The 19035-nt window shown below is 45.0% G+C and overlaps 3 protein-coding genes across 3 annotated transcripts in view; 1 reads left to right on the forward strand and 2 right to left on the reverse strand.

The window, feature by feature from the left end:
* Window positions 1-19035, forward strand: part of LOC116885902 (NXPE family member 3-like) — a 460690-nt gene that overhangs the window by 261965 nt on the left and 179690 nt on the right. The gene's annotated exons all lie outside the window — the stretch shown is intronic.
* Window positions 1130-4325, reverse strand: LOC116885733 (paired immunoglobulin-like type 2 receptor beta-2). Its single transcript, XM_032887043.1, has 3 exons — window positions 4247-4325; window positions 3566-3949; window positions 1130-1406 (listed from the first exon to the last, which is right to left on the reverse strand). The coding sequence occupies exons 1-3, from the start codon at window positions 4293-4295 to the stop codon at window positions 1213-1215; spliced, it is 627 nt and encodes a 208-aa protein (XP_032742934.1). The 5' UTR covers window positions 4296-4325; the 3' UTR covers window positions 1130-1212.
* Window positions 8913-14994, reverse strand: LOC116885828 (paired immunoglobulin-like type 2 receptor beta). Its single transcript, XM_032887173.1, has 4 exons — window positions 14700-14994; window positions 12868-13254; window positions 10583-10771; window positions 8913-8932 (listed from the first exon to the last, which is right to left on the reverse strand). The coding sequence occupies exons 1-4, from the start codon at window positions 14992-14994 to the stop codon at window positions 8913-8915; spliced, it is 891 nt and encodes a 296-aa protein (XP_032743064.1).

Genomic DNA, 19035 nt, shown 5'->3' on the forward strand with positions numbered 1-19035 from the left:
TTTAAATGTTCATTTGTAAACTTCCATTACACTCCACCATCTATGCATCTCTATCCTTATCTCGTAGTCCCAATGGCTTTAAATCAGCTTTGATCTCAGTTCACATGTAGGTCTTGTGTTGGGTGTACAAGATATTTGGAGCTCAGTGGCCTACAGCTTGCTATGTAACTGTAGATGAACTTGAACTCCTGATTCCCTTCTCTGGACCCAAGGGCTGGAATTATTTTGTAACCCTCTTTGTCCCCATTTTTATTTCTTAGAGTACCCATGAATTTGAAGACAAATAATTTGTTTATACAAAAATGTAATGGGATTTTGCAAAAGAACATTGTATTTTCAAGTGTGTGTGTTTGTCTGTTTGTGTGTGGTGTATGTGTGTGTTCTCCAGGAACATAACATATAAAATTTTCCGTTCTGCAAATATGCTTGAATTTAGAGTACTTCCCTAATCTTTTTGTAAAATTTACTTTGAACAGAGCATAACCACATGTGAATATTTGCAAATGTGAACACTCACGTGCTGCTGGAGGACAACCATGGGCATTTTCCTTTAGGAGCTGTCCTCTCTGGATTGTGAGGCAGCAAAGTCATTGGTCTCACCCAGTACATAAGGTGGCCAGCACAGGGAGCCTCAGGGATCCTAGTGTATCAGGCTGTCCTAGCATCTGAAAACTCTTCCTATGGCTCCTGGGAAGGTGCTCGTGTGACTGTGGAAAAATCACTTCAACTGAGACACTTCAATGGGTGTTTCATGATTTCGCTGAGGAGGGTGAGATTTCTAGTGTCCAACTCTTGCTTGTTGTAGTGTTAAGTTCTCCATACACATTTCTTCCTCTTTCTGTGTCCATTAATTTCCATTTTAGTTACACATGCCCAACTCAAAGAGGTGTCTCCACTTATACATATCACCTCCTGTAACATGTTATCTGCAAAAGCTGGTCTACCCTCATTTCTTCTATAGCAGATGAACAGTCAGCCCCTGAGGTTCCTGCGTGCCTACTTGAATTCCTTAGGAGCAGGTACTGTGTTCATCTGCATTTGCTCCTCTGATTTCCAGGTGGTCAGGAAGGACAGCAGGCTCCATGCAGTTCTTGAGGAGTTCAGGCAAATTTCCCTCCTTCTTTTCTCTTTACTGTTCCCTGCCCTTCTCCATCTCCCACAGCTGAGAACACTCCCAGTGGGGAAGCTCAGGTGAGGCCTGTCTTGGAACACTTACCTTTGCTTCCACCACAGGAAGATCACCCATCCATAGAGGGGGATGATGACCACAACTTTGGCCATGACCATCCCAACAATGGCTCCCAAGTTCAGCATTGAAGGATTCCTCTGGCCCCTTGTGTTCTCCAGGCCAGTGGTGGGGACTGCAGAGGGGATGATGGAGGGGCTCACCATGGTAGTACTGAGAGCTATGGAAAGAAGAAAAGTGAGAAAATCCTCCGTGGATGAAGTGAGTAATGGGTGGGTGTCACACCTTGTCTCCTCGGTTGGATGTGGGATGCAGAACAGCTGTTAGAAGTTCACACAAGGAAAGGAACACATGCTTAAGGCTGAGGCTCCAGAAGAGTAAGCTCAGATGCACAGTCCTGAACTTTCCTGGCTGTGTGTTCACTAATTTTCATTGGGTCACACATAACTACGTTAGAAAATTTTGGCGATTTTTTTCCACTTAAATAAATAACTTAAGTACATAACTTACAGATATGGTTAGTTCATAGTGCGTTTGCTGCTTGGACCCAAGAACCTGAGTTTGGTCCCCAGTATCAATATCAAGAACCTGGTGAAGGCTGCATGACCCTTGCTCCTAGCCCAAGAGACAGAGGCAGGCAGAGCCCTGTGAGTGGACAGGTAACCTGGTCTATGTGTCTAGCTCCATGTCAAACAGAGTCAAGTGATGTAATCCGAGAGCTGAGGAGTTGGAGACAGACTTTTCCCTGTGGCTCACTGGCCTGCCAACCTAGCCTCCATGAAAAACTTAAAGCCAGTAAGAGAGCTTGCCCCGCAAAAGAAGGTGGATGAGAATTTAGGCTCTCCTGTAGCCACTACATGCATAAATATATGTACAAACACACACACACACACACACACACACACACACACACACACACACCTGCCATACACACTGAATATGCCAAAATGTTTAAAAGAAAAAACACAATTTTAGCTTTATGTGTGCAGCTCTGTCCAGGGCAGAATACATTCCTTTGCTTTACACACATAACTGAGAAAATTTTTGCCAATATTTACCTATTTGCGAATTCTAAACCAGGGGTTCTTGATCTGTGCATCATTATCCCAACATGGATTACATATCAGGTATCACACATTTCAGGTATTTCATTGCGATTCATAAAAATAGGATAATTAAAATTATGAAGTAGCAATGATATACTTTTAGGCATGTGGGTCCCCAGAACATGAAGAACTTTATAAAAGATTTGCACCTTTAGGAAATTAGAGAATGACTGAACTAGACACATACATAAAATGGATCCTTTCTCTCTAAGTCCAGGCAGCAGCTATCAAACTCTAGTACAGGTCAACATGGTAGCTGTGGCCTACACAGATAACTGCTCTGTGCACATCCTCTCATCGTTTGAATTAGGACAGTCAGCAGGCACCTCTGGATGTTGTGGCACATGCTGTACTGTCCATAATCAGGAGGCAGAGGCAAGGCAGATTGGTGTGAGTTCGAGACCAGATGGGTCTCTATACTGAGTATTGGAAAAGCCAGGGCTACATGCTGAGAAACTGATATAAAATAAACAAGATAGGAAGGAAACAGGAAATAAAGAAGTACTCACATTTAAAAAAGTGGGGTTGTGGGGAGCAACAGAGAAAGGTTGAAGGAAACAATGCAGCAACACACAGGACCCAGATTCTGTTGGTCCCTATGCAGGAACACAAGTCACTACAATGGGCTCAGGGCTCCCAATCCAGGGGACTCCAGTTCCTTCAGCATCAGAGGGGCTGGAGGGATCAGAAGACAGAGCAGCCACATCATGGAAATGGAAACACTGTCTTAATCATTTTCTAATGACTGAAGAGACTGGGGAGAGAAGGTAGGTGTGTCCTGGGGAACTATGAGGTGAAATGAGGGACTATGGTGACATGTGGCAGTTACAGTTAGAACTGAGAACACCAGAACATCCAGTGTCCCCTACTATATGTTCTGTGCTGACATTGGAGCTATGTGAAGAAGCTGCACAGAGGTACCAACTAGAGCCCTGCCACAGAAACATGAGAGTCGGCTCCATCCTGGAGATTTATATTCACCTTGAGGTCACTGGCTAAAGTGGGCAGGACTGTAGTTAGTTTTGGGAAAATAAGGGTGTGAACTATGGGTTACTGAAGCCTACAGTCCACTCTGATTGTGTCTGAGTAGAAGATGACAGACATAGGAGGCAGCAAAGACTTCTCCCAACTGTAAGGAAAGATGCTAGTGGCAGATGTTTGAGCAGAGCCAAGGGAAAGGAATATGAAAGGAAGCTCAGACTTGTGGAGCCTGATGTGATATCTCCAGAAAAAGGAAGCCACAGGTGTCAAAGCCTGAGTCATGGTGACTCACCATGAATGATGAGTTTGGTTCCAGCTCTAGACTGCCACAACTTCATGCCTTCTGTGGTTTGCAGAAAAACTCGGCTGAAGTATGTGGACTGGTCATTCTCCTTTAAGTTCATGATTCTGAGGACTCCTGATGTCTGACCCTGTGTCCAATTCATGATGAGCCGGCCCTTAAAATGCTCATGAAGGAAAAGCAGGGTGGAGTTGTAGATGACTTCCCCAAAGAATACCTTCCATCTCCAGGCTATGCTCATCTGTGGATCCTTGGCCAACTCCCAGGGGAAGTAGAATGAGAAGGGGATCTCAATGGAGCCACCTTGGATTCCAGTGAGCTGTTCTGGTTGGTTGACACCATAGTCCTGCGTTTTTTGATATCCTGCTGAATTCTCTGGAAAGGACAGGGAGAATCTGAAGTCACTGCAGGGATTTAAAGGACGACCCTGAGCATCCTGAGCCTTCATCTGAAGGGAGGGCTGGGACACAGGGCAGGACTGTCCCTATGGCTGGGGGGACAGCAAAAAGAGGGAAGGGTTGGGTTGTGCTCACTCTGAGTGCTGAGCTCTCTTAGGAAAGAAAGACCAGACTGGCTCCTCTACCAGACACTGGACACAAGACACCCACTTTTCCCAGCCACTCTGTCCCCTCCTCTGGTTCAGTCCCTGCTAATGAAGTCCCCACCACTCACCAGTGTGCAGACATGCTGCCGACAGCAAAAGAAGGAGGATCCGAGCCATAGCCAGATTCTGTTCAGGAAGTGAGACCAGCAGGGCCGTCAGGAAGTCGAGGATGCCCTGTCTAGGGACACTGGGGCACTCAGCAATCCAGAAAGAATCAGGATAAATAAAAACAGTTGCTCAGATATTCTCAAGTGGAGGACTGAGTTGAGCAGGACCATCTCCACCTCATTGTGGCCAGCAATTTCCTTTACTGATCTGGCTTCTTCTTTTCCCAAGTTGCAGAAGATCCTCCCTTGTGGTTACTGACAACATGACAGGGCTTTTGGGCCCATCCCCCACTTTTGGTTGAGAGACATATCCTAGCCCTTGGCATAGCGGCTTCTTCTCTCTTCCACCTTGACTGTCTATCTTATCTACACTATTCCATTTCCTAAGTGGCTTGTAATCTCTCTGCCCCGTTCCTCTATATTTCCTCTATTCCTACCCTCCCCCTCCTCAATCTCTTTTGTATTGTGTCCCCCACTGTTGCAGTAAAAAATTTTTAAATATGGTTTCTTTTATACTACATTAGTGACAGCGTCATAGGGCCACAAGGCATCCATTGGATATTTTCATTTCAGTCAACAAAGCATCTCACACACTATGTTCCATCCCATTTCACACTGCCGATGGCTACTCTCTGTGCCTAGCAACAATCTCTCCAGCCATCTTAGTTCCCAAGACAGGTTGACACAGTGCCGGACATACACATCCCGATTCCATGGTAGACCAGTGTGTACAGTCACCACACAATCTCTTGAACTCAATTAAATCACCACAAGAAAGAACACACAACACAATAACCTCTAATCCAATTGATAAGATATAAATGCCAACCTAAATAAGGTATAATTTGCTCATATAGACACATAAAATCCTGTACACATCCACTGCTTAAGAATAGTCATAACAACTTGTAAATGTGCAGAAAAAATTCTCAACCTCCGCCTCCATGTTCTCTCAGCTGCCCTCCCTCCCGCTCAAGTCGTCTCCTCCTCTGCAACTTTTCTCCTGCCCATCCTTCCTTCTCATCCAATGACAGCCTCATTCTATCCTGTACCTGCCTTCACCTGCATAATGACATCAACCTATATTTCACCCTTTCTGTCTACTTAAAAAACCTTCTCTCAAATATAAGCTATTATCATTTTGTAAGTTAACAGCATAAAATATACCTAACACCCAGTCCAACATGTTATCAGTTAAACAGAACACTGAGTTATCCATTCCAGCTTAAGAAAGGCTTAAAATCTATGTTATATCCTGGCGAGCTTGTATACTCTCTGATAACTATCTAATTAAACATGTATTGTCAAAGTTAAACAGCATTGGTAGGCTATGAGACTATAATCAGTCTTCAACCCCATCAGAAATCTTAGAATAGCCAAATAGGATAGACACATAGGAAGCCTAACATGACTTCCAGAACTGAGACAGGTTGTACAGACAAATCTCCACTAGCCCAGTCCTCTGTTAGCACATGTGATCTCAAGTCTTCAGCCTTCTGGCCCAAAAATTAACTCACAGAGTCTTGAAATGCAGAAATCTTGAAGGGTTGATAATTCTGGCTTGGCAAAGACTTTCAGTCAACTATTTTGCAAAATGTCTACCTTTTTGGACAGTACTAGTCTGTAAATGAAATAGGCAGTTTCTGCCCATTGGCTGCCTAACCACAAAGTATTACCTCACCTGGAGGGAGAGATGATCAATTTCTTCATTAAATCACTAAAGGGGAACTCTTAGGAGCAGATATTGCCCAGGATCTTATGGCTTTCATAGTCTCTGGTAAGAAGTCCAGTGTAATTCTGATAGGTCTGGCTATATGTGACTTGACCCGTTTCCCTTACTAATTTTAATATTCTTTCTTTGGTTTTTGCATTTGGTGTTTTGACTATTATGTGATGGGAGAAATTTTTGGTCCAATCTATTTGGAGTGGATGCTTTGGGTTAGGAGTTATTTGGTTTTGCATTTTCTTTAACGGTTATGTCAATGTTTTCTCTGATATCTTCTCCCCTGAGATTCTCTCCTCCATGTCCTGTATTCTGTTGGTAATGCTTGTGTCTATGACTCCTGATCTCTTTCCTAGATTTTTTCTTTCTCAGGTTCTTTCCCTTTGTGATTTCTTATTGTTTCTATTTCCATTTTTAGATCCTGGATGGTTTCTCAAAAACCAAGTCCATTTGGTTCAATTCCTTCACCTGCTTGGTTCATTTTTGTGCTTCCTCTTTAAGGGCTTCTACCTGTTTTTCTGTGTTGTCCTGTATTTCATTAAGGAAGTTAGTTATTTATGTCCTTCTTAAACTCCTTTAACATTATCATGACTTGTGATTTTAAGTCAAAATAATCCTTTTCCAGTGTTGGGTTATCCAGGGCTTGCTGTGGTGGGGGAACTGGGTGCTGATGATGACAAATGACCTCGGTTTATGCTGCTTAGTTTCTTGCCTTTCCCTCTCGCCATCTGCTTATCTCTTGTTTGAGTTGGTCTTTCTGTCTCTGACAGTGGCTTGATGCTCCCGTAAGTCTGAGTGTCAGCACTACTGGGATTCCAGCTCTCACCCAGGGGTATTTGGGCACAGAGAGCTGTGGTACAATGTCAGCTCCTGGTACATGCAGAAAATGTAAGGATTCTGTTCCAGACTGATCCTCAATTCCTGTATTGCTGTTCTGAGGGCTCCAGGTGGGTTCCTCTTGGGCCAGAAATGTGAGCAGAAGTGGTGTGATGTGCATGAAGCAAAGGATTGTATTCTGCTCTTGACTGAGCTTTACACATATGGCTGTTTCATAGTTCTTCTTTTACACATTCTGGTGTATCCACTGTGTGTGAACATGTGGATCTGTTACATCAGATGTGTGTCTGTGTGTTTATGTGTGTGCATGTGAGTGTGTGTGTCTCTGTGTAAGAATCTGTGTCTGTATGTCTCTTTGAGTGTATGTACCATGTGTGTATGTGTGTGTGTGTGTGTTTTTATTTGTGTGTGTGTATGTGTGTTTGTGTGTATCTTCTTGTGTGTCTATGTATAAGTCTTTCTATAGGTGTGTCTGTGTATCTGAGTGTATGTCTCTCTGTGTGCATCCCTGTATGTGTGTCTATGTTCCGTGTGTCTCTGTGTATCTGTCTTTGTGTGCATGCATTGGTTTATGCATGTTGAGGCTAGAGGAGAGCCTAAGGTCTCATCCTCCTCATTTTTTGGATCAGGTTCTCTCACTGACTTCAAGTTTCCCATGGACACTAGATTGACTGGCCAGTGAGCTGGACAGACAAGCCTGTCTGTACTTCCTCAGTCCTAGGATTAGAGCTCACTCAGCTCTGTTTGGTGTGGAACTAGACACATAGACCAGGCTAACTGTCCACTCACAAAGCTCTGCCTGCCTCTGTCTCTTTTGCTAAGATTACAGGTTTTGCTGACCTCTTTATATGGACACTACAGATCAAATTTGGTTCCAGGGCCCAAGCATCAAACTCAAAAATGGGGGTAACATGGGCTATATGATACTTTCTATGTGATAGGTTCTGGGAAAGTTTCATTTGCATGAAGAGAAATTCAATGTGCTCCCTGGACCTATCCTTATAAACCAAGAGAAAGTTAGACCTGTAATTCATCTTTTTTGTGCCTACCACAGGGTGTAGGAGGTGGGGGTGGTATAGGCTTCTTGCTCCTGAACGCACAGACCTGTCCTAACTCAGCTGCTGTCAGGATAAGATGTTCAGGGTTTGGACACATCTACACATCAGCCTTACTCTGAACTAGCTCCTTGGTTTGCTTGACTTTCTGATCCCTCATATGCTAAAAAGTATCATTAACTCCATGAGCAAAGAAAGAACAGCACAGTTGGGCTCTCAGGACCAAAGACAGATGACAGGATGACCTGGGTTCTGAGGACAGGACATCAGAACCCATGTGGCAGAAGTGGGGTTATCTTGCTATCCCTGCCCAAGAATCTTTGACAGAACAGTCCTACAGCCATGCATGTTCTGATTCCCAAGATCAAGAATTTGAGGTGTAGGATGCTGATGTGGGTTCACCAATTACTACTTTGATATAAACTCTCCTCCCTGGTGAGAGAAACTGGCACCTGGAGGTCTGTTAACTGGGGACAAACAGACAATGTCTCACCAGGAACCTGTGAGCAACCCTGAGAGTCAGAGGACAATTGTCCAAAGTCAGTTTCTCTGTGTACAATTTGGGTTCCCTGGAATTGCATCAGATCACTGTGCTAGGCAGCTGACTACATTTCCAACTGACACACACTATTGTTTTTCCATTAATATGGAATTCAAAATACTTCACTTCAAATAAATTTAGAGTATGACTGCAATTTATCACCTTGAGAAATTTCCCCTTTTTAAAAGGGATCTTTCATTAGCCCTGGAACTAATCAATTAGGCTAGAATAGGTGGACAGCAAAACCATGACTCTGCCTGTCTCTTGCTTGTCCAGAGCTGCAATTACAAATTTCTGGCACATCCCCGGGTTATAATGTGTAAGCTGGGGATCAAAGTCAGGTCCTTCTACCCATGTCCCATGCATTTCTGGCTGAATCATCTCTCCTTCTCACTTGCATGCCTTTCAGGATAAACTTCCCAACAGCTCCTCAGTGCCCCTTGGGATGACAGGTGCTCACCTGTCTGGGGTTTAGTCTTTCCTCTGCTGGCCTGTAGGAGAAGAAACTGTGTCAGTGTGTCAGCCAGACTCGTTCTCAGTCCTGCCTTTCAGCTGTTCTCTGTGTTCAGACAACATGAGGGGCTCAAGACCATAAAGAGCTCTGCTGCAGCCATCAGGGACAGGTCTGAGAATCAGTAGGTCCTGAAGGTAGTGTTCAGCTGACCTTCTGTACAACACAGCAAATCAAAGGAAAACTCTACTGGTCGACTGACCCATGTCCATCTCCCATCTCCCTTTCCCATCATCCCCCTGCTCTGACCTCTTGACCCTTTCATGCCTTCTCTGCTCTGCACTCACCAAGGGTCGCCCTGTCTGCTGCCACCCTGCAGATTCAGCCTCAGGTTATGGATCCTGTCAGACTTCTGCTGTCTCTTAGGCTGCTGGTCTCCCTCCTCTAAGTTTTTCTACCTAACATTTAACATTGTTAAATGGTATTTGCAAACCCTCTACCATCCATGCATATAGGTCCTTATCGTTTACTCTTCTAGGTCCCACGGCTTTAAATCTGCTATGACCTCCGTCTGCACTTGAGCCTTGTGTTGTGTGTAGAAGGACTTTGGAACCTAGTGACCTATGGTGCTATGCAACTGTAGAAAACCTTGAACAACTCTGCATTATCCAGGAGCTGGGATTATTGTGTCCCCCTCTGTGTCCCCATTTTTATTTCTTAGAGTAACCATGAATGTTTGAAGACAAATCATTTATTTTTACAGAAATGCAATTGGATTTCAAACAGGAATTTCATTGTATTTTTAGCTGTATGTGTGTGTTTGTGTGCATGTGTGTTGTCAGGACTTAATGTATAAAATTTGCCATTCTGCAAATATCGTTACATTTAAAGTATTTCTCCAGTGTTTTTTAAAATATACTTTAAGAGTCACATGTGTATATTTGCATATGTGCAGACACATGTGAAAGGTAGAGGAAAACCTTGGCATTATCCTTTGGTAAATGTTCTCTCTGGATTTTGAGACAGGTCAGTCATAGTTCTCACCCACTAGGTAAGGCTTACAACACAGTGAGCCCCAGGAATCGTAGTGGCTCTGCCTGTCCAAGTATCTGACAACTCTTTATGTGGTTTATGGGATACTCATGTCCCTGTTTGTGGGGCAATCACTTCAACTGAGACACTTCAATAGGTGTTTCATATTTTTGCTCAGGAGGATTATATTTCTAGTGTTCAACTCTTTTGCTGGTTGTAGTGATAGGTTCTCCATATAGATTTCTTTCTGTTTGTGTCTATTACTTTCCATTTTAGTCACACAAGCCAAACAAAAAGAGGTGTTTCTTTTTATACATATCACTGCCTGTAACATGTTGTCTGCAAATGCTGGTCTACCCTCAGACCTTCTTTAGCAGCCACAGCTCTTTCCAGATGAACAGACAGCCCCTGAGGCTCCTGAGTGCCTCCTTGAATTCCTTCAGAGCAGGCTCTGTATTCATCTGCATTTGTTCCTCTAATTTCCAGGTGGTCAGGAAGAACAGCAGGCTTCATGGATGCAGTCCTTGTCCAGTTCAGGCACATTTCCCTACTTTTGTTCTCATTACTGATCCCTGCACAAGCCTGCCATTCTCCATCTCCCACTGCTGAGGACACTCCCAGTGGGAAGTTCAGATGAGGCCTGTCATGGACCACTTACCTTTGCTTCCACAACAGAAAATCATCCACCCGTAGATGGGGAAGGTGACCACAACTTTGGCCATGACCATCCCTTCTATGGCTACCAGATTCAGCAGTGAATGATTCATCTGACCTCCTGTGTCCTCCAGACCAGTTGTGAAGACTGCAGAAGAGATGATGGAGGGGATCCTCATGGTGGTGCTGAGTGCTGTGGAGAGATGAGAAGTGAGCAGACCCTCCCTGAATGAGGGAGGATGGGTGAGTGTCACATCTGTGTCCTCTGTAGGATGTGAAATGGGAAACAGCTGTCAGATGTTGACACAGAACAGGAAACAGATCCTTGAGACTGAGACTCTAGGAGAGCAAGCTCAAATTCACAGTTCCCAACTGTCCTGGCTGTGTGTCCACAGATTTTTATTGGGTCACAAATAACTAAGCCAGAGAAATACAGTGAATTTTGACGTAAACTTAAGTAAGTAACTGACATGAACCGTCCACATTCTACTTGAATCTTAGAACCTGAGTTTGATCTTGAATATCCATATGAAGAACCACCTAAACCTTTAATCCCAGCCCAAGAGGCAGAAGCAGGCAGAACTCTGTGAGCTGACAGCCAGCCTGTCTAGTTCCACACCAAACAGAGCAGAGTAAGCTGTAATCCTAGCACTTTGACGGTGGAATCAGGATTGTCCCTGTGGCTCACTGGCCAGCCACCCTAGTGTCCTTGGGGAATTTCAAGCCAGTGAGAGAACCTGGTCCAAAATTAAACAGATGAGACCTTAGAATCTCCTCTACCTCCACGTGTAGATGAACAAATGTGCACACATATGGGCACACACACACACACACACACACACACACACACAGCATAATAGACCCAGATGTTCACACATACTATATACAAAGTGTGTATAATAGGAACTATATCATTTAAGCTGTACAAAACAGCTCAGTGCAGGGCAGAGGTCATTCCTTTACTGCACAAACATCATAGACCAGCAGTTCTCAACCAGTAGGTAAGTATCTCACCGGGGCCCAAAACAGGTATCTGGCATATCAGACATTTACACTATAACTCATAACAGTAGTAAAGTAAAATTATAAAGTAGCACATGATAGTGTTTTTTTTTTTTTTTTGGTGTCATAACATGAGGAACTGTGTTAAAGTATCGCAGCACTAGGAAGGCTGACTCAGGAAACAGCTATGTTTTCTCTGTCCCGTAAACCCTAAAAACTGTGGTTTGAGTTTGCATTAGGTCAATGTCAGCTGTAGCCTGCACAAATAACCAAAGCTACAGGTATCCCTCCTGTAGGTGGACCTTGATGTGATCATAAGCTAATGTCAGCACTTATGAGGCAGATTCAAAACAGATTTCTCTGAGTTCCAGGCCAGCCTGGTCTACATACTGAGTATAAGGACAGTCAGGATAAATGCTAAGACCCTGCCTTACAAAAACTTAAGCACACAAACAAACAACAATGATAACAAGAGCCACTGAGGAAGGTCCTGATAAACACTGCAGCTGAGAGCATCCCCAGCTGCTGTAGGGCCATGTGTAGGACACACAGTGACTAGGCTGGGCCTCAGGGTTCCATGGGGAGAATGCAGTTACATCTGCTTACAAAGACCACAGGGACCAAAGACAAAACATCCAAATCATGTAAATGGGGACATTATATTTGAAGAGCCTGCTGTCTTGTGTGAGAGAGGGGAGGGGAAGGGAGGGGAACCGGAAGTTGGAAAACCGAAAGGAGACAGGACAGTAGATACGGAGAAATGACAAATGTGTCCTGGGGAACAGGGAGGGATAATGAGGGACTGTGGAGACAGGTGCAGTTACACTTAGACCAGAAGATACCAAAATGATCCAGTGGTACCCACTATATGTTCTGGGTTTAGGTCAGAACTGTGTGGAGATGCTGCACACAGGGACCAATTGGAGCCCTGCCACAGGACCAAGAGTGTTAGCCATATTCTGGACACTTTCATGCAACTTGAGGTCATAAGGAAGGGTGTACCTGGGGAGGACAGCAGTTGCACTGGGAGGAAAGGTTTGAGATAAGGGGGAGGGCACATGCTGAAGCCTAGGGAGTAGGTGTGGTTCTGTCTGAGCAGAGAATAACAGACAAGAGCAGAGGAGTCAGGAAAGACTTGTCACAATTATACAGAAAAGATGCTGCTGGAAGAGGTGTTAGCAGGGCCAAGGGAAAGGTATGTGAAAGAAAGCTCAAAGCTGTGGAGACTGAGGTGACATCTAGGGAAAGCAAGCTGCAGGTGTCAAAGCCTGAGCCATGGTGGCTCACCATGGACGATGGAGAGTTGGGTCCCAGGAATCCACTGCCATCTCTTCCTATCTTCTGTGGTGCTCAGGCAGATGTTACAGAAGTATGTGGCCTGGTCATTCTCCTTCAAGTTAAGGATTCTGAGGAGTCCAGATATCTGACCCTGTGTCCAGTTCAGGATGAGCCCGTCCTTGAAGTGCTCATGAATGAAAGGTAGAGTGGAGTTGTAGATGAATTTCCCATGGTACTCTTTCCATCTCCAGGCTATGCTCATCTGTGGATCCTTGGCCAACTCCCAGCGGAAGCAGAAGGAAAAAGGGATCTCAATGGAGCCACCCTGGACTCCAGAGAAGAAAGCTGGTTGGTTAATTCCATTGGCATTTTTTCTTCTGTATCCTGCTGAGTTCCCTGGGAAAGACAGGGAGAAGGACAAGGCCTATGAACTCTTCCTGCCTTTGCCTGCTCCCTCTGGCACAGTTTCCAACTCCCTGGGCTTCTTGGACAAGGACTCTAAAACTACTCCACTTTCTAAAGGAGTCTTTCTACCTCCCCTCCACCTTCATAATAGACACACACACACACACACACACACACACACACACACACGAGAGAGAGAGAGAGAAAGACAGAGAGAGACAGAGAGAGAGAGAGAGAGAAAGAGACAGACAGAGACAGAGAGACATGGACAGATAGAGAGACAGGTCGACAGACAGAGATACATAGACAGAGACAGAGAGAACCAGGAACTGAGACACAGAGAGAAAACAAGGCACTGTTGACAGCTGACCAGATTCCATGACCATCCCCAGTCTGAGCAAACATGGCCTCCCTCAGACCAGGCTCAGTGACTCTTCAGACTCCAGTTCTTGACAAGACCCCAAGGTTCAGACTCTGATTTTATGGGCAAGTTGGATATTCCATAATAGACAGTGGTCAGAGAGGAAAGGCTCAAGCCTTCCTATTTCTTTCTGATGCCTCCCTTTGCAGAAACATCTCTTAGATAACACATACTGCAGGCTCTGTCAGCCCTCACATAGTAGTTAATGTCCTGGATGAAAACTATCCCTCTCTTCCTTGTTCATGTAATACCACCTACCCACATACTTCCTGCTATCTCTTCCATAGTGACAACACCCAGAGCCCAGATGGAACCCCAAAATACCTCACCCAGACTGGGACCTATGGAAAGTGAAAGAGATGATAGAGAGGGTGGTGGAAGGACGGTGGCAGGTGATTGTGGGGCAGTGGATTGTGCCACCACACAGAAAATGTGGTAAGGTTGAAAGGATTAAGCAACCCAGGCAATTATCATAATTGAAAATGGTGTTTAAATCTACTCCCACCAGATTGCTTGAGGGATGATGAAAGGAACCCTGGTTCCTGTTGAGGAGGCTTGAGGCCCCAGGGACACTGAAAGAAATGGTAGGAGCTTCGCCTGACTCCCAGGACACCAGGACAGTCACTATCCACAGTCCTCCATATATTTGTGGTTATCAATCACATAAGAGCAATTCCCCAAACCCTTCGCATAGGCTCAAGACAGATCTCCATTATAAGGAGGAACCTAAAGGCCTAGCAGCTTAGCAAATGAACCTTTCCTTACCAGACACTTCTCCCTGCAAAAGGTTATTAATCACAGGCCCACCTTGAGAAGTGGGGTAGAGTTTTACTCATCCACTTTCTGCCATGACAATAAATGTCTTAAAACCATGGACCATCTCTTTTCATTAGGATACACCATGGGAAGCTGTAGAGAAACCCCTTTGCCTACAGAACCATCATCTAATCTCCCATAGAAGGCCTCTCTGCACTCACAGGCATCTCTACCAGGAAGACAAACCAAGCCCACCAACCTCTAGCCAAGGACTCTACCTGCTGGACCAGCCAGCCACAGCTCTCCCTTTTCACCCTCAGCCCTGGGCTAGATCCATCCTGTGGACCCCCATTGTGTTGTCTACTCTTCCGTGGCATTACAGCAGTGCTTGGATGCACAAGAGCCTGAGAACCCAAAGGCTCTGACCTCCTTGGAGGCCCGGGGACTCCCGAGCCAGCTCCAGATGTGTCCTGCTTCAGACCATGCTTCCCAACACCTACAGTGCTGTACCACAGTTTACCACAGACAACCAGGTGGTAGCCTATGGTAAGCATGGTCAACTTCTGCCATCCTACTTCCCAGAGCAGCCCAATCCCTGTCGTGGAGCAGACATGAAACCACATTAATCCTACAATTGCTATACTGAAACACATGACCATGAGACCCCATTGAGAGGACTATGACAATCTGTCTCAAAGAAGCAACACACAAAGCCCATCGCCATGCAAATGAGGCATCCCTAACATCTCAAACCAAGCCAGTAGAAATCATCTGCTTTTAGATTCCACACTATCCCAATGTATTTATAAGATTGTATCCATAGGGAATAAAGAGCATAAGTTATTTCACTAAAGCCCTCTGAGGCTGCCTGTTTTACTGAACTGTAACACCCAAAGGGAAGAGCATTCTCTCCTGAAGCTTTTGTCACAGGAAGCTGCTCCAGCCTACTGCACCACTTCCTGTTCTCATGCCCAAGTTCCTCTAGTACTTTTTCTTACTGTTTGTCTCAGGACAGAGAACATACATTATAAACAAATTTAGCCAGGGCAGAAGTCAACATCTGCTCCCACCTTGGACCATACAGTTCCCTTGTAGCAGATCAGAGATCCTGTCTCCGTACGTGTATTCAATTAAGGATAAGCGCCTATGTGATGTTGAGAATGGTGGCTCTGTCTGAATCATTGCTTTGGGACTATCTATGGTTTTTCACTATTGAACAATGGAAATGGACCTGTGAAGTCACATGACCATTTGAGCAACTGCATTTAGGTCGCTTTTCTGTGTGCTGCTGCCTGTGGTGTTGAGATGCAAATGGACCACTATGGATGACTACACAGACCACAATCATGGCATCTTTCTGTATGAACACATCAGGGATGCTCAGAGAAAACACCACCCCAGCTCCAAAGGTCACCATGCCCATCAGTGCTGCTGAGTTCAACCTCAGGAGGCTTGGGTGACAACCACTGCAGACACAACGAAAATATTCCAGGACCCTCACTTTAGCCATAAGAAGCCTTAATGATCTCTTTATGACTCTAGATATCTCCATTTAGTCTCATGGGATTGGAGATAATTTTCCAAATACCTCAGCAAAGGACCATAAATGATATTCATTTGAGGCTTGTAATTGGTGGACTGGAGTTCATTGGTGCCACACTACAGCTATGACACACTGTGGTTGAAGGAACTCTATCAAGCATGTGTCAGAATGGAAAGTTTCTGTGTTCTGTTAGGAGCTGATCTGTTGACTATCAAATGTTAAGACAGACTGGACATGGGGAAAAAGAACTGTCCTATGAGAGAACCCAGAGTCCAGAATATCAATATGGTATGAAATAAGAAAATTAGTGTGTATACTTGAACCTGTGAGGAAAGGAAACCCAACATGGAACTTAAGCAAGCCATGGTCTGTCACTGGATGTGAAGCATGGAGAGAAGGGTTGGGGTTCTGGATGACATGGCAGTGTCATGGAGAAAGAGAGAGGGGAATCCTAATTCTCAGGATGTGGTTCTCAATAATGACCATGGTCCTTGCCCCTCTCCCACGGACTTGTATCCCAGACACAGTCTGCCACTCTCTTAGAGGTCTCATATGGGAAAGAGTCAAGAGAAATTCTGAGAAGGATTGCTTGGAGTGAGACTTTTATTTGTTGGCCTGGTTCTTCCTCTGACCTCAAGGTATCCAGGCAAGTTAAGCTCGGGGTTGGAATGATAGGGACAAATCTTATCCAGGTTGGTGGGGTCACTGGATCTCAGGAATCACACCCAGGTCACTGTGCTAGGTGCAGGCTCCATTTCCACTGAGCTCCATATCTCACTGGCATACACTGTTTTGTTGTTCATTAATATAGCATTTTAAAATACTTCATTTAACATGAACTTAAGTAATATTATGACCATGATTGATCATCTTGAGAAATCCACATAGTTTTTTATACCATGGCTCTCATGGGTTTGAACCTCACCAATTAGGCAAGACTAGCTACACAGTCAGCCCCATGACTCTCCCTGTCTCTTGCTCATACAGGGCTGGGATTACAAATTCCTGCCATATCCCTGACTTATAGTGTGGCTGCTCCAGGTCAAACTCAGGTCCTGCTACCCATGTACACCTCTGTAGCTGAGTCATCTCTCTTGCTCCCTTGCACACCTCTCATAATAAACTGCCCCAGAGGGTCCTCAACCTACCTTTTTGGATGACAGGTGCTCATCTGACAGGTATTTAGGCTGTGGCTTGGCCAAGCTTGTCCTTACATTTGTTATATAATCACGGATGATCTGGAACGCCTACAGATTTTCCTGTCTGTGCCTCCCATCAGTGGTGAGTACAGGTGTGCATCATCCTGCTCCTTTGTCTCTCAGTGAACAAAGAACATCATTTGTCCATGACAGGCAAGAACGCATTCTACCAGATGAACATCTTTGGCTCAGTGAGGTAAGAATGTCCTCCTGGCCATGAGCACTCACCCCCAAATTTCATCTACCTTACCCTGCCTGTCTGAGGTCTGTGGGCAGAAGGTCACCTGGTTACTAACCCACCCAAGGAGGGCCTGGACCTGACAAGACTGTCATAAGTCAGCTGCTGGACACCAGGTTTTTAATACAGCAGCCTCTGGTGGGGTCTAAGGATGCCAACTACATCCTGTGCTCAGCTGCACTGCTGCCACCTGCTGGCACCTTAATCCCAAGTCATGATCTCTTCTTGGGACAAGAAGTCTGTGGTTTTGGTGTACACACAGAACTTTTGCATATCGCAGGATCATGGGGAGTGTCAGCCTGCAAGGTTGGAATATGAGTGATGCTGAGGGAGTAGCACATGTGTCCCTACCTACCCTACACTCCCCAGAGTGAATAAGTAAGTGTTATTTAAAAAATTATAACCCATGTTGGACATGGGCATACATTCTTCAAGCCTAGCATTTGGGAGGAGGAAGGCAGAGGCACATGGATCTCATTGAGTTTGAAGCTTGCCTGATCTTATATCCAGTTTTTAGACAGCAGAGTCTGCATAGTGAAAATTTGTATCAAAGAATAAACAAACAAAAAAGCCCAACAACATAAACCAAGGAATCCCAGCCAAACCTAATATAGCCTATGCATCAAACTGAATACCAACCAATCAAAAACAGAAACACAAAGTTGATGGTGAACTTGGATGGTGTTGCTAATTATCATACCTGAGGTTGTCCTCTGCACTTCTGTACATGAGCCCAAACTGACTTACACACACCTGCACCAGATCTCAGACACATATCATCTAAGGAACTTTTCATAGCTGGTCTGCTGCCACATATTAACCCAGTATTCATCCTGACTAACAAGGCCTTCCTAAGACTAGGTTCTCTGACTCTTGAGAATCCAGTTCCTGACAGTGTTTACAGCATTCAGACTCTCTTGTTTTATACCCAATTAACTTATCCCATGACAGCAGACAGAGAAAACAGGCTCAACACTTCCTGTTTCTCTATGCATGATCCAATTCCAGAGACATCCCTCAGATAACACATACTGCAGGCTCTGTGGGCCCAGCAGATACCCTCATAGATGAAAACTGCCCCTCTCTTATCCATTCTTTTCACCGTTTCCTACACACGCACTCATTGATCTCTCTTGCCTAGTGACAACTCAGATACCCAGAGTGTGTTCGCAAAGTAACCCCCCCCCAGACTGGTGTCTGAAGAGTGTGGAGAAGCTAGAGAGGGTGGTGGAAGGATGGCAGTTGGTGGTGTAGACAGGATGCTCAGGCTGCAGCTGAAGCATTACATTAGCACAGTTGCCTGCTGCCATCTGACCTAATGTTTCTTCCCTAGGATGACATCATCAACTTCATCTGCCTCATAGGCTGCCCAGCCTCAGATGAGCTCCTGCCTGCACTCTTGCCCAGGGGAGTCCCCAAGAAGATATTCTATACTGTGTCCTAAAGGTCCAGTGAGTGCTACTGAGGACGCAGCTCAGTCCCCTCCAACTTTTGCTGTTAGCCAAGGACAGAGACATTTATAGGTGTGACATTAAGTTGTGGTCACAGAAACAGAGAAACTCTCACCCTTCATCCTCAGAGTCATTATATTTAGCTTAAAACAAACCAAAACTAA

The sequence above is a fragment of the Rattus rattus genome, chromosome 16 (genome assembly GCF_011064425.1).
Source record: "Rattus rattus isolate New Zealand chromosome 16, Rrattus_CSIRO_v1, whole genome shotgun sequence".
NCBI classification, from domain to species: domain Eukaryota; kingdom Metazoa; phylum Chordata; class Mammalia; order Rodentia; family Muridae; genus Rattus; species Rattus rattus.

Bases quoted from the DNA above. Each gene is read 5' to 3' on its own strand.
- LOC116885828 (XM_032887173.1), bottom strand. From the start codon at position 14,994: ATGCTTACCATAGGCTACCACCTGGTTGTCTGTGGTAAACTGTGGTAC. The intron at 13,255-14,699 runs GTTGGTGGGCTT...TGTCTTTCCCAG, and splicing joins GGTAGAGTCCTTGGCTAGAG to GGAACTCAGCAGGATACAGA. The intron at 10,772-12,867 runs GTGAGCCACCAT...ATCTCTCCACAG, and splicing joins CCAACTCTCCATCGTCCATG to CACTCAGCACCACCATGAGG.
- LOC116885733 (XM_032887043.1), bottom strand. From the start codon at position 4,295: ATGGCTCGGATCCTCCTTCTTTTGCTGTCGGCAGCATGTCTGCACACT. The intron at 3,950-4,246 runs GTGAGTGGTGGG...TGTCCTTTCCAG, and splicing joins GGCAGCATGTCTGCACACTG to AGAATTCAGCAGGATATCAA. The intron at 1,407-3,565 runs GTGAGTCACCAT...TTCTTTCCATAG, and splicing joins AACCAAACTCATCATTCATG to CTCTCAGTACTACCATGGTG.